Here is a 13,304-nt window from a genome sequence, read left to right on the forward strand (position 1 = left end):
CTCCCTCCCTCCAGCTGGGGAAACGACGCCCAATGGCCACCCCAGGAAAATGCTCCAAATCTAGGGGCCCCAGGCATGGGCAACGCAGCTCCCCCACCCAGCCAGAGGCAGCCTTTCCTGCTCTGCAGCAGGGCCTCAGAGCGCCCTGCCCTCTTGGGGCCCGCCACGGAGCCCCCAGGGTTGGGTCACCCCTGTCTGCCAGGGAGACAGGCCAAGCTCCCCATTAAGCCCCTTCCTAAAAGGCAAACTGATCTTTGAGGGCCCCTGGCTCAGGGCGGCCTGAGCGGCTGCTTCTTGCCAGAGGCTCCGAAGGGTGGAGTGGTCGGGCATGAGCAGAGCTGAGGAAGACCGAACCGTCTTTAGCTTTCTGGATTAGTTCTCCTTCTTCCTTTCTCCTCCTGCCTCAGTCTGGACACACCAGTGGAATCCGTCCCCGACTTTCCCGAAGCCCGAGCTCCCCGCCTTTGTGGGGCCCCATGACTTTGTTTTGTGCATTTGCTTGGGGGGTGGGCTGGGGTGGGGGGCGAGCCCCGGGAGGTGGCACTCCCTGCGGTGGTCCTGTTCCGGGTTCCTGTTTCCTTCTCTGGTCTCTAGTCTCTGTGTAGATTCATAGATCCTCTTGAAATGAGATAAGAACCCCTCCGTGTGAGCTCACGCAGCCACACTGCGGGGACCTGCGGGGAGCAGGTGCTCCCTGGGAAAAGCGAAAACCAATAAAAGTCATCTCCAGCACCACTGCGCTGCCGCCGCGCCTTCAGTCCCCCGGGACTCCAGGCCAGCCCAGAGCCCTCCGGGCACTTCCTGGGAAGGCGTGGCGTGCAGCCCCGTGCAGGACGGAGTCGGCCTGTCCTCTCCCATCCAGGAGGATCAGCCATAGCACGCCGCGTCTCAGGGTGTTTCCCAGGGCGATCCTGTCTATGGGCCGCGGCTGGGAGCCACTGGCCTAGACTCTGAAATCCTGGAGCACGGGGCGGAGGAGATGGGCTGGGTCACCTGGGACAAGGGCTGGATGGTCTCTGGGCCTGTGCTAGCAGCAACACGCTGGGGTGAGATCGATGCCCGATCCACGGGGCTCTTAGGGCGCGTGTGACACAGAGCCCCACCCACAGTGAGTGCACGTGTTGCTGGAAAGCGGGGAGGGGGGGCAGGCCAAGGGCCAAGGTGGGGGGAGGGAGAGGAGAGGATGACAACGGGGCACAGCAGCAGGGTGCATCAGGGGCCTAGACCCCTGGATTGAGGTGACCCACCTCTCCAGGAACTGAGCTGGGGACCCCACGACCTCAGTGGCCTTCAACAACCACCCCCATAACAGCCCCCCTAATGCCGTCCTGAACACCGTGCGGTGACCCTGCTCTGGCCCCGGTTTGGGGAGCAGCAGGCCGTGCATCCCAGGGAAGCCACCTGTCCCTGAAGGAGACAATTCCTGTAGCCTCCTGGGCCCTGCAGCCCTCTCACATCCAGAGGTGGGTGGACACCCCGGTCCTCCTTCCCTCCACCGAAGCCAGAGCAAGTTGCTTTCAGCATCTTCTCCATGGCCTCCCTCCCCCCGCAAGCTTTGTGCTCACTGCTTCTTCTTCTGCACGCCCTTCCCCACCCCTTCATCCAGGGGAAGGACTCCTATCGCCAGACTGGCCTAAATATCACCTCCTCCAGGAAGCCCTCCTGGGGCCCCTCCTCCCTCGCCAAGTCCAGATTAAGTAGCCCTTCTACGAGGTCCAGAAATGGTAGCGACGGAGGGCATTCCTGAGTGCCCCACCTGCCTGATTTCCCTACACACACCCGGAGGTGGGGCCTTTTCTCCCGAGGTTCAGGACACGCAATCCCTCCAGCCCCCCGAGCCCCGTCCCCAGCTTCCACACCAGTGAGTGGGCATGAGACTGGCTCGGTTCTGAGTACATCAGAGTCCTGATGCTCCCCGTCCCCCTCACCCCCACAGGGGCCCCACCTCTGTCTGCTTGCCCGTGACGGGCCCCTCTCCAGGGAGATGCCGCAGCTCTCCCCGCGGCCTCAGCAAACCTTCCGGAACTCGCTAGCTGGACGGGCTGGAAGGCCCGGCTCTCCGAGCCCGACTCCACCCCACCCCTCCTGCCGGAGCCACCAGGAGCCCGCAATGCCGCCATAAATACGACCACTTTATTGACATACAGGAGTACTGATGGACGACCATACCCTAGCGTGAGAAACAGTGCCTCCTCCCGGGGCGTAAAGTGCAGTGGGTCCCTCGTGCGCGATAGCTTCGTGTAACGAGGCAAGTGGATGCTAGTTGCGAGCTACGATTCCTCTGGAAGGAGCTCGCCTAGACGGGATCCGGGTCCGAGGTGGCCTCTGGACCCCCTGACCGCCCCAGCCCTCCTCGACCGCGTAGCCCCGCGGGGGGAGAGGACGTTCCCAGGCTCCTCCGGTGGGGCTGGGTGCCAGGCCGGGTGCTGGGGGGTGGGAACCACAAACACACCGTCCTCGTCGCTCCAAGAATGCCTTCCCAGGCAGGGGCGGCTCTGCTGGGGTGCTCTCCATCCCCAGGGGGAGAGCAGAGGCTCAGTGGCTGGTCTTCACAGCCCGGCGCCCTTGGGAAGGGTGTCCATGGGGGGCCCCCAGGGGCGGGGCGCTCGGGTGTCTGAGAGGCGGCACAGGGCCTAGGAGTGCGGGGGTCTGCAGGAGCGGCAGCACGCCTTGCTGTAGTACCAGTGGCCACAGAGGTTCACCTTGATGGCCAGGGCACAGTTGGTGCCTGGCTGGTCCTGGCAGCTGTCATCTGGGGGAGGGACACGGTGTGGGGGAGGAGAGGAGGGCATCAGAGGCGGCCGAGGGCTGAGAACTCAACAGGACCGGACCCCCACCTTGTCTCCCCATCTGCGGGAGCTGGGGCTCCTCGCAGGTGGTCCAGGCAGCAGAGCACCCGGGGTCAGGTGGCCCCTACCTCCCATTATCCCAGGTGCAGGGGCAGTGGGGCCCCCCAGCCCGCCTCGGGCCCTTGAGCACCGCTCCTCTGCCGGCCCTCTCCTGCCCCTGCTCCCAGCTCCCCAGGATGGCCCAGTATTCCCCCAGGGGTTTGATCTGTGCACGGGAAGGGCAATGCCCAGAGCCAGGTCTGGAGGACTCCTTGACTTCACTTCCCAGGAGGCCCACAGGCACACAGGCGTCCCCTCTGCTGAGCAGGCACGAAGCCACTCATCACCTTCCCGGGTGCCCCCGCGGAGCCCAGCACCCAGCCCCTCTTCCAGGCACTCAAGCCCCACGTCAGCCCGCACCCGCCAGCCTCCTGCGCCCGGCCCCTGAGCTGAGCGCCCTGTTCAGGCCAAGTCATCCTGGATTGGGGGACCTCGCCCACAGCCGGCCCCACCTTCTGAAGCCAGATGCCCGTCTTCGCACGGCTCCCGTGAGCCCAGTCGGGTCTCACTAGCTGCCCTGCCCACCTCACCTCCCAGCCAGGCTCAGCCATTCTGCAGCGGGGGGTGGGGGGGTGGAGCCTTGTTTCCCCATAGGACTTGCCGTCATAGCCACTAAACCACTGAATCCTTCTGGCGCCTCGGCTGACACCTGCTCACCTCGGCCTCTGGCTCTGCCCACCTTTGTCGGCCTCCCCCTTCTCACCTGGGGGCTCCGTAGGGCAAGGCTGCAGGTCACAGGCCTGCCTGCCGATGGGCTTCACCAGCGGGTCGCAGCCCCGGACGATGTCTGTCCCCTGGTAGCATTTCACGTCTCGCATCCGCACGCCCACACCACAGGTCTTGGTGCACTGATGAGAGGGAAAGCATGACCTAAGCCCCCCTCCCCACCTGGCAAGACAGGGCTTCTGGCCAAAGAGGGAGCCCACCCCTCCCCCCAGGCTGCTGAGTCGAAGCGGGCCGGCCTGGGTGAGGGTCACAAAGCCTGACACTCATCTCCACCCAGGACTGCTCAGCTTCACCATTTGCACCATGAAGTCGTGCCACCCCCTCCTCACTGTCCCTGGGTGGGTCCTTCAGTTTCAGCTTTCCCGGGGCCCGTGGATTGGAACTCTCCAGACTCACGGGGCCATGGCTGATGGAGAACACTGGTTTCCACTCCAGTAAAATAATTGTGTTTGTCGTGGGCCAATTAAACCCATCTTCCAAAATCGCCACTCCCACCCGCGGCTCCCCCGTCCAGATGTTCCCCTTGGAAAACCCCGCTGAGCTACCCCGAACACCAGGGACATCTGCTGACCCCAGATGCCCCGCCGGCCTCCTGCCAAGACCCGACAGGAGGTGGATCCCTCTTGCTTCCCCAGCTTGGGTGACCCCACATCACCCAGGCACATCTGGGACCTGAGCCTTCGGTTCCCTAAGGGGTCCAAGGTGGGGGAAGGCCCCAGCCCTGGACCCACTCCACTTAACTGATTTAGACTCAGCAAAGAGGACCACCGGCCCACTCCCAGAGTCAGGGGCAAGAGGAGGTCAGATTGGCACTGGCACAGAGGACCGCCCACTGCAGGTGGGTACCCTGAGGAGCCTCTGACTGTGCCCCAGAGGGCACCCTCTGCCCGGCGGGGACTGGAGAGGAAGGACCGCTGGGAGGAGTAAACACTTAGGGACCCCGCGTCCCAGGGGGGGCGGCCGCAAGGACAAGACGCCAGAGGTCCACACGCCCACCGCGGTCGGTCTGCGTCAGTCACCCCGCACCCATACATCATCAATAGGGCAATACGGGGATGTCCCCGCCGAGCTCTCAGCCCATTTTGGGGGAACCTGCTCCCTCTTTGTGGCTCCCCTCACTTCCAAGTCTTGGCACCCAACCCCCAGCACACCACTCACACCTGGGAGGCCCCGGGCCCACCTCCGCAGCCGCCCTGTCTTCTGAAGCTGGCTCTTCCCTCACCAGCCCCTCAGCCACACCTGATGCCCTCCCCACCCTCCCCTCCCAGCCAGGCTGGGTGGGAGGGGAGGGTGGGACCTTGACCCCCACCCTCAGCCCCTTTCCTTCTCCCCAGGTGGGTCCTTCTGTGGGCCACGCAAAGTGGATGAATGGGCGCAGTTTGCTCTTGAACGAGCTTGCGTGCTGTAGGAGGCAGAGGTCCCATGTGGGGCAAGACTGGTGTCACCTTAAGTCTTTCCACTGGGAACCCTGAGCCCACGTGGGGGAGCAGCACTCATGGAACCCCCAGACTCACCCTGTCTTACACACTCCCCAGATCTTCACCTTGAACTCTAAGAGTTGGGCATTTGGCCTCCAATGTCCTAGCGACCAAGACCATGGAAGCCTGGGGTGTGTATGTCGAGGCACACAGCAGAACATCACAGCCGAGTGTCCAGGGCTCCCTGTCCCACACGACACCCTGCAGTGTCCATCTCGTGTTCCCCTTGCTCCCCCCAGTATGAGTGCCCATGAGGACACTGAGGCCGGAGACTCTGGAGACCCCAGGTCACATGGCCTAGCCACAGCGGCACTGGCCCCGGGGCTCCCGTTCTCTCCCCCCTCCCCAGTGACATTCAAAGACCACTCAGGCCTCCCTTTCTGCCACCCCTTGAAAGTGGACAGGATCACTAGGTGGAGAGAGGTCTGGGGGCCCAGGAGGGGTGTTATTACTAAGGACACATGAGGAGACCACAGCAGGGATGAGTGAGGGCCGCTTATGGCAGGACCGGAACTCAGGGCCGGCCCGAGAGCGCAGAGGGGCTGGCGGCGCGCTCACCTCGGACCACGGGCTGGTGTACCACTTGAAGCAAGGTCTCTCGAAGCAGGTGCTCTCCTCGGGGGGCTTCTTGGCGAGCCCGCACTCGGGGCCACTGCGGGTCTGTGGCTTCCCGTTGGCCAGCTCCATGCACAAGACCAGCCTCTTCTTCACGCCTCGGCCACAGGTGGTGTTACACTGAGGCCAGGGGACAGATGGGGCCGGGTCAGAGGCCAGAGGCCAGGAGGACCAGAACATCGCACACTCGACTACGCCATATGGCCTGGTCCGTAAGGACCAGTTGGAAACGTAGGCGTCCCTGGCAGACAGGTGAGCTCTTTGGTCGAAAACCATCGGGCCCCAGACACTTTGGATCAAAAGCAATTGTGCAGAAAACCAACTGTTTTGAGACAGAATGGTGCGTGACCATTTGTCCCAAGCGGACGTGGCTAATAGTGGGCCCACCCGCAGTAGCTTGGTGAGAACCAGGGGTCCAGAGGGCAAGTCAGTGACTGGCCGGCTGGTGGGCAGACGAGGTGGTCACGGGAACAGACGGCTGCTGGCCCGGGGCACTCACCCGCTCCCAGTCCTGGGCCAGCCAGTGGGCGGGGCAGTTCCTGTCCCCGCAGGGGTGGATGGCCAGAGGCTTGGTCTCCGTCTGGCACTGTGACTCTGGCACCACCCGGCCGTCGCCGGTCTTGCAGTACACGTGCCGGATCATTCGGCCGTGGCCGCAGCTCCCGCTGCACTGTAGAGAGAGGCTGGGGTTAGGGGCGGGGCCCTCCCCAAGTCCCCCACCTGCTGCGTCCCAGAGAGGACCGGCTCCGGGCAGCAGTGTGGGGAGGGAGCAGTTGCCATGGCAACCACTTTTTAAATAACATTTTTCTGTTCTAATTACAGAAATATTCCATGCTGGGTGAAAAACAGACACAGAAAAGCACACCTAAAATACCTAAAAAGGTCATCGTGTACCCAGCACCCACAGGGGACCCCAGTGAGCAGCTGAGTGTCTGTGACAGACAAGAGACCCGGAGACAGACAGACGGGGAGGTCACAAGAAAGGGTTAGATTCCTCATAATAACAGGGAGAGCGGCTGGTTAGGTGTTCTAACCCCACGTCCTTACTCGAGACAAACAGGGAGACTGAGGGGCCGCAGGGCGAGGAGTGGGGACCCACTGTCCTGGGCAGGGGTGGCAGCCCCCCCCCACCGCGCCCCAGCCGGGCCCTGCCCTCACCGGGCCCCAGTCGGAGACAGTCCACTGGCGGTCGCAGGGGGGGCCCGTGCAGTCCTTCTCCCCCACGGGCCTGGTGTTGGGGTCACACAGCTTCTCATCCTCTGAGCAGCGGATATCCCTGGTCACCACGCTGTGCTCCCCACACTTGGCGGTGCACTGCGAGCAGGCGCGGGAGCGCGGGGTCAGGGCGGCCCCGTGCGCGGCCCCTGGGCGCACGGACCCGCTCGGCCGCGCACGCGCTCACCTCGGACCACTCGGACATCTCCCACTGCGGCCCGCACGCCGGGTTGCGGCACGTCTTGCGCTCCTCGGGCCGCACGGCCTCGGCCGCCTCGCACAGGTCACTGTACACGGAGCTGTCGAAGCCGGGGGACAGCATCTTCCAGCAGCGCACGATGCGGAACTGGTAGCCCTCGCCGCAGGTGCGCGAGCACTCGCTCCAGCTGCTGGTCTCCCACCTGCCTCGGGAGGGGCCGCCTTCAGAGACCCCCCTCCCTCCCTGCGGCGGGAACCCCGTGCAACCCCTGGCCCGGGAGAATGTACCCCGACTGCGTCCACAGGCACACGGGCTGAGCCACCCAGGGAGCCGGTGAGGCCCCAGGGTGGAGGCCCTGAGCCCCCCGGGAGTCCCCCAAGGTCGGGCGTGGGGTCCTGTGCCCTGAGCCTGCGCGCAGCCAGCCTGCCTAGCAGCCCACGTGGCCTCCACCTGCCTCCCCGCCCCGCCCTCCCCACGAGCCCTGGCTTTCCAGCCACTTCAGGACCCGTGTCCTGGCCTCGTTCTATGGCTTACACTGTTGCTTCCGCCCAAGGTGCCCTCCCTGCTTCTATGCGAGGTCATGCTTCAGTGTCCCTGAGCCCTGTGCTGCCCCGCGTGGGGCTCCCGGGGGCAAGGGCAGGCCCCAGGCGCAGAGCCAGCTTCTCAGAAGGGAGCAGATATGCAGGAGGCAGAGGGCCCGGATGTGGCAAGCTGGGGGAGGAGAGGTGTGTGGCCTTGGGCTCCTTGGGGACCCCATCATGGTCACGACTGGGAAGAGAACGTGCTTAGGGCCCAGCCTCTGGCCCTTCGTGCTGCAGCGTGGGACAGGACAGACCAGCTTTACACACCTACCCCAGTCCCCCGCCCACGAAGCCCGTGGGGGGGCGGGCAGGATGCTAGCTAATTCCTGCTGCTCCTCGGGCTGAGGTAGAGCCGCCCCCCAGCTGCCCCCACACCCCCGCCCAGGGCGCTGGGTGGCAGGTACCTGGGCTGGCACTCCCTCCCAGCGCAGAACTCCTGGACAGGCTCGGGACGGGTGAGGGCATCACAGTAGCTGTCGTCCACCTCTATGCCGTCGTAGCGCACACACATAGCGTAGGTCGACATGACCCCTGGTTCAGGACACAGGAGGGGCCCGTGAGCCCCAGGCAAGTCCCTTGGAGACCAGCGGGTGGGCCCCGTGAGCACAGACAGGTCACCTGACCTCTCAGAGGTCCCCGGGCTCGCACTGGGGATAACTGGCTTCTAGAACAGCAGCAGAGCCCAGTCAATACAGCTTCCTGGACCTGAACTCTCTGCGCCCGTGCCTCAGGGTCTGATCCCTCATCGCACCCCCCACCCCTGCGCCATCCAGCTCAGAGTGGGCATCCACTTCGTTTGTCACAAACCCTGGGCTCAAACCGGCCCTTTACCGGTACAGAGGCAAATGCAGCCAGGTGTGACTGATTTTCACTCCTTTAGCAGCTCCCCAGCCCCATCAAGGGGAGGGTGGGTAGGTAGACGGGTGGGTGGATGGCTGTGGAGGGATGGACAGACAGGTGGCGGGTAGATGGACGGATGGATGTGGACGGACGTGGGTGGAGGGACAGACACTTTGGTGAGGAAATGGCAGGATGGGTGGGTGGGCAGGCGGGCGGCCGTGTTTGAAACTCGCATCGTTCCAGCCCCGTCTAGCTGCCCCCCAGGTGTTACAGTCAATCTTCGGACTCTCCCTGCCCTCCTGTGGCACATCGGAATCCTTAGCCGACTCTCTGGAACTTTCTCTAGTCACTACTATGTGTGTTGTGTGTTCACACTCCGTGGCGCCCCAGCACTCCGTAAGTCCCATCGGGGGACAGTGTGTGGCGGGCCAGCTCTTGCCTGATACTCTTAGTTCTTTGACCCTCCCCCAACCCCCATCCCTCCTCTGGTCCTCTTGCCCCTGCAGCCCTGCCGAGGGCACTGTGAGGACGCCTGGGCCACACTCACTGAGCAGCAGCTGCGTCCCTGCGAAGGAAGCAGGATGACACAGGGAGACTGGAGAGGGTCGGTGAAGGCCGGGTGGGGTTGGGGATTGTTGCTGCTGGTGTGTGGGTGAGAGAGAGAGAGAGATGGGGAGACCCAACCTCCCTGACGGAGATAACGGAGTCCTCCTCAATGGGGCTGCCGGTCCCCCAGGAGGAAATCAACTTCCCCATTGATGGAGAGCCCCAGCCCTCCCTTGCCGGCGGCGCGTGTCTGAAAGCCGCCGTCTCTCCAAGCCCCAGGCCTGGATGGAACGAACCTGCCTGGGAAGCAGCCTACAAGGGTATTTTTTTTTTTTTTCTTTTTTCCGTAAAGGACGAGCCAGGTTACAATCACTAGCTCCTCGGGGCCAGCACTGGGCTGTGTCGTCTTTTGTCCTCTCTTGGGGGCCGGTGGGGGGGGGTGGGGGGGGCCCTTCCTGGCCAAGTCTGCTTGGTAGTGTTCCAGGCCTTGGAGACACCAGCTCGGGGGCCCAGGGAGGTCCAGGGCTGGGGACTTGCAGACCCTTGCCAAGTGCCTGATTATCCATTCAGACCTCACCACTGACTGGGAACACGGCAGGTCTGGAGCAAAAGGGACTGGGGTTCAGGACCCACTCCTTGTCTCCTTCATCACGGCGGGGTCGCAGGAACACTATGGGACTCTCCAGGCCTCAGCATGGTCATCCCCAAGTTGGGAACCTCCCCGAGAGGCTGGGAGAGTCGAGGTACCAGTTTTCTTCGTCACATCCGTCTTGAGCACTTTTCAAACCTCTTCATTCACGGGGCCTTCCCTTTAAGCAAAAGCGAGCAGGGAGCCTGGGCGCGTGAAACACAGATGGGTGTGCTGCACAGGCAGGGGTCGGGGCTCAGGGCCCACCGGCCCCACTACCCCCAGCCCTTACCCCGGAGGTGCCAAGGGGCCCCTGCTGTGTGCCTGTGATACCGCACAGAAGGCGTGTGACCCCACTACCACCTGGCCCGGCCTCGGCACCCTACAGAATGGGATTTCCAGAGTAGCTGGCCGGAGTCACAAGCTTCGAATTCGGTAGCGTGTACAAGAGGTGGTGGCCGGGGGGCTATTCAGCAGGAACCCAACTCGGCCATTTCTGCCTCGTGCCTCCTGGGCCGAGCTGGGTGCCTTCGTGGTGATGGGGAGCTCACCCCCTACCAGGGCTGTTCATTTCGCTCCTGGCCAGCCTCAGGTAAAGGAGAGAGCTTCCTAGAGCAGAGTCCAGTCTGTCTGTCTCGCTTCCTTTCTCCTTTCACCCTTCTGTGTCCCTTGGTTCACAAGAGGCAGAGCCAGCCCGTCCCCCAGACTGGCGACTCTGTGACCCAGGAAAAGTGGCTCTGTGTCCTTGCGGGGACTGTCTTCCGCCCAGAGCCAGGCACTGGGTCCCCCACCACATCTCAAGTGCTGTCAGCTCCCCAGGGAGCCCTGCATCTGGGAGGAAAACAAGAGGCTCCCAGACACAGAGTGTCAGGACACCCGCAACGTCCCGGGGAGACTGGGGGGCTCTGTCCGACCCAGTCTGTGCACTGCCAAGACAGCCTCTGGCAAACCAGACTCCCCGCCCCCGCGTGCCCAGCCCCCTTGGGTCAGCCCGTTGAGGAGGCTCTCACGGTGGGGGAGCAGAGGGTGGCTGTCGTGGAGGCGGTGCCCATGTGCGGAGCTCCTCCCCCGGGCATCTCCTACGCCAACTAGGGCTGCAGGAGGCACATGTGGGCCCGCCCCGACCACCCACTGCCCAGGGTCCACCAGCGGCCTGCCTCATCCCCCCCGCAGGCCAGAGATGGCAGGGACCAATGTGGGGGCATGGTACAGGGTTGGGGGCATCACACACTTTGAGCATCAGCCCTGGGTGTTGACCCAAACACGAAGTCACAGGTGTGGGCGAGGTGGCCCTCGGGGTCTCCCTGCAATGCTTCCCACGGGTGCGGGCCCTGGGTCTGACTCTGAACATGCAGCAGCCCCCGGGGAGGGGAGCCCAGGTCCCCGGTGGCTGCCGTCAGCATCCCAACGCGGAGGTGGCCAGCCGTGTGGGCAGACAGACGCGGGTCCGAACCTCAGCTCGACACTTCCTAACTAACCACATGTGTCTGTCTGTCTAGGAGCGACCAAGGCGGGGGTGGGGGGTGGGGGTGGGTCTCTGTTCCCCTCCCACCTGCTCCCCTGACAAGGTCCTAGACTCTGCTCCCGTCCCCCGTGGGTCGAGCTCCCCTTCCTAAATTGCTATGAACAGAAGTAAAATCCTCACCACTTGGGCAGTCTAACTTTCAACCAAAAGGACGTCCGCCCTAACAAAATGCCATACAAGGAACGGCAGACAATGGTGTGTAGGGGGCAGCCGGCGCGACCCCCAAGAGGCCAGGCTGGACTGTGGTCTGGTGCGGCCCCTGGGAGCAGGAGGACGCCGACTCCTGTCCCCTCAAAATGCCGTCCCATCAGGAAATCAGGAGATAAGCTCCCTGGGGCGGGGGCACCTGCAGCTTCCCCCCACCCCACCCCACCCCACCCCCGTGCAGGCAGGCTGAGCGCGTGCGGCCCTTCTGGCGGCCCGTACCTGTGGCACAGGTGGCACTGCAGGGCTCGTGCGACGAGAGCTTCCACCGGTACATGTCCGCTGGGCTCACGCCCTGCTTGCGCGCCTTGGGCCTGGTCCTGAAAGGGAGATGCAGAGAAGGGCATGAGCACTCCCGGAGGGGCTCTGGGCCCCCAGGCCGTGCCCTCAGGGAATAGGGAGCCTGACCTGGCCCCGGGCAGAGTCTACATTGTCAGAGTCAGCCCGTCTGCTTTTCAGAACAGGGGACAGGAGGAAGCACCGCAGGGAGGCACGTTTTGGGACGGAGCAGATGTTCGCCTCTCTCTGTCCTCGCCTGGGGCCGTCCAGGCACACAGCACGGCAGCGGCCCAGGCTCCAGGCTGGTGGCGAGTTCGGGGCTCACCCACATGGCCGCCGCTCCCCACACACGTGCTGGCTTCCCACTGTCGCCTCCCAGCACGAGCAAGCGGACTGCTTTCGACTCCCCCACAAGGGACACGGAAGGCCCCTTCCATGCTGAGAACGTGCCGGAATTCTCTAAGCCAGGACGCAGCTTGGACGGGGACACTAGCCATTCGGCCTCCCAGGATCAAAACAGCAAAGCCCAGCGGCAGACAGGGGAGTGGCCCATCCCCTCCAGACGCCCCTGCCCAGGTCTGCGATGGCCGTTGTGCAGGGAAGCTGGGGCCGCGCCAGCGACCAGCTATGACTCTTGGCCAGAGCCCGGGCGGCTGAAGCCAGCTATTGTTAGGACTGTTTGCTCCTTTGAACCAGCTGGTGTGCTGGGGCCCAGCCTCCGTATCCGGCGTGCAGGCCGGGTTTGGACTCAGCCGGGAAGGAGGGAAGCAGCGCCCCAGCCTCGGCTCCGAGGTGTGGCCACTGGTGCTGGAAGGCGGCCCCCAGAAGGGGATGTAGGGTGCCGCTTGCACACCGGACACTGCTCTGGTGCCCCGCGCCACTGCCCTTCACGCCCATAGGGGCCGGCTGACGACTGCCCCGAGCTCCCACCCTTCCACGAGGTGTCCATGTGGGCACGTTCCCAGGTCCCTTCCTGGGGACCTGCGGCTCCCTCGGTGGCCGAGTTCAGTACAGGTTCCGGGGCGCACGCTCTGAAGGGCTTGCCCGTCCCCTCTGTGACCGAGACAGTGGTTTGGATTCAACTGGGAGCTCGCTCCGCTTGCGGTGTTTGCTGTGTGGACCAGCCCCATGGTCCACTCTCGGGGAACGTGGCCCTGAAGGCACATTTCGCTCTGAGAACCAGGGGAAAATCTCCCACGACCTTAAGGACTGAGGTGACTGCTACCTCGTAACCCAGGGTGGGGGAGAGGGGTGGAGGGCCGAGGAGGAGAAAGCCAGGGCAGACCGTGACCTGGTGGCCGGTTTGAGAGTCACTAAAGCCACCGAGCCCCTCACCTGGTGGCTTCACAGCCAACAGCCAGCCCTTCCGTCTCATAGACCGCAGGGTGGGGTGGGGAGGACCTCCTCCCCACCTCCTTAAGAGTGAGAAGAAATGCTTGGGCCCCCACCCACCTAAGACCTTGTCATCTCAGAGCAAGGGACCCACAGAAACCTGGAAGAGAGCCCCAGCTGCCCTGCAGAAGGCCTCCTGGGGAGGAAGGGTCAGGGAGCCCCCCTCCCAGTGCCTGGCTGGGAGGACT

At 64.1% G+C, this 13,304-nt stretch overlaps 1 protein-coding gene across 3 annotated transcripts in view; it reads right to left on the reverse strand.

Moving 5' to 3' along the window:
* Window positions 1-2,111: 2,111 nt before the first annotated feature.
* Window positions 2,112-13,304, reverse strand: part of ADAMTSL2 (ADAMTS like 2) — a 31,858-nt gene continuing 20,665 nt past the window's right edge. For 2 of the 3 annotated variants that reach the window (XM_047700867.1, XM_047700868.1), the window contains exons 12-19: window positions 11,668-11,765; window positions 8,107-8,233; window positions 7,110-7,323; window positions 6,866-7,021; window positions 6,207-6,377; window positions 5,651-5,827; window positions 3,592-3,736; window positions 2,112-2,752 (exon numbers count right to left, since the gene is read on the reverse strand). In XM_047700867.1, the coding sequence (XP_047556823.1) occupies window positions 2,634-2,752; window positions 3,592-3,736; window positions 5,651-5,827; window positions 6,207-6,377; window positions 6,866-7,021; window positions 7,110-7,323; window positions 8,107-8,233; window positions 11,668-11,765 (1,207 nt within the window). In that variant the 3' untranslated portion in view covers window positions 2,112-2,633. The remainder of the gene's footprint in view (window positions 2,753-3,591; window positions 3,737-5,650; window positions 5,828-6,206; window positions 6,378-6,865; window positions 7,022-7,109; window positions 7,324-8,106; window positions 8,234-11,667; window positions 11,766-13,304) is intronic. The other variant, XM_047700869.1, reaches the window with a different exon arrangement.

The sequence above is a fragment of the Lutra lutra genome, chromosome 13 (genome assembly GCF_902655055.1).
Source record: "Lutra lutra chromosome 13, mLutLut1.2, whole genome shotgun sequence".
In the NCBI taxonomy this organism is placed as follows: Eukaryota; Metazoa; Chordata; class Mammalia; order Carnivora; family Mustelidae; genus Lutra; species Lutra lutra.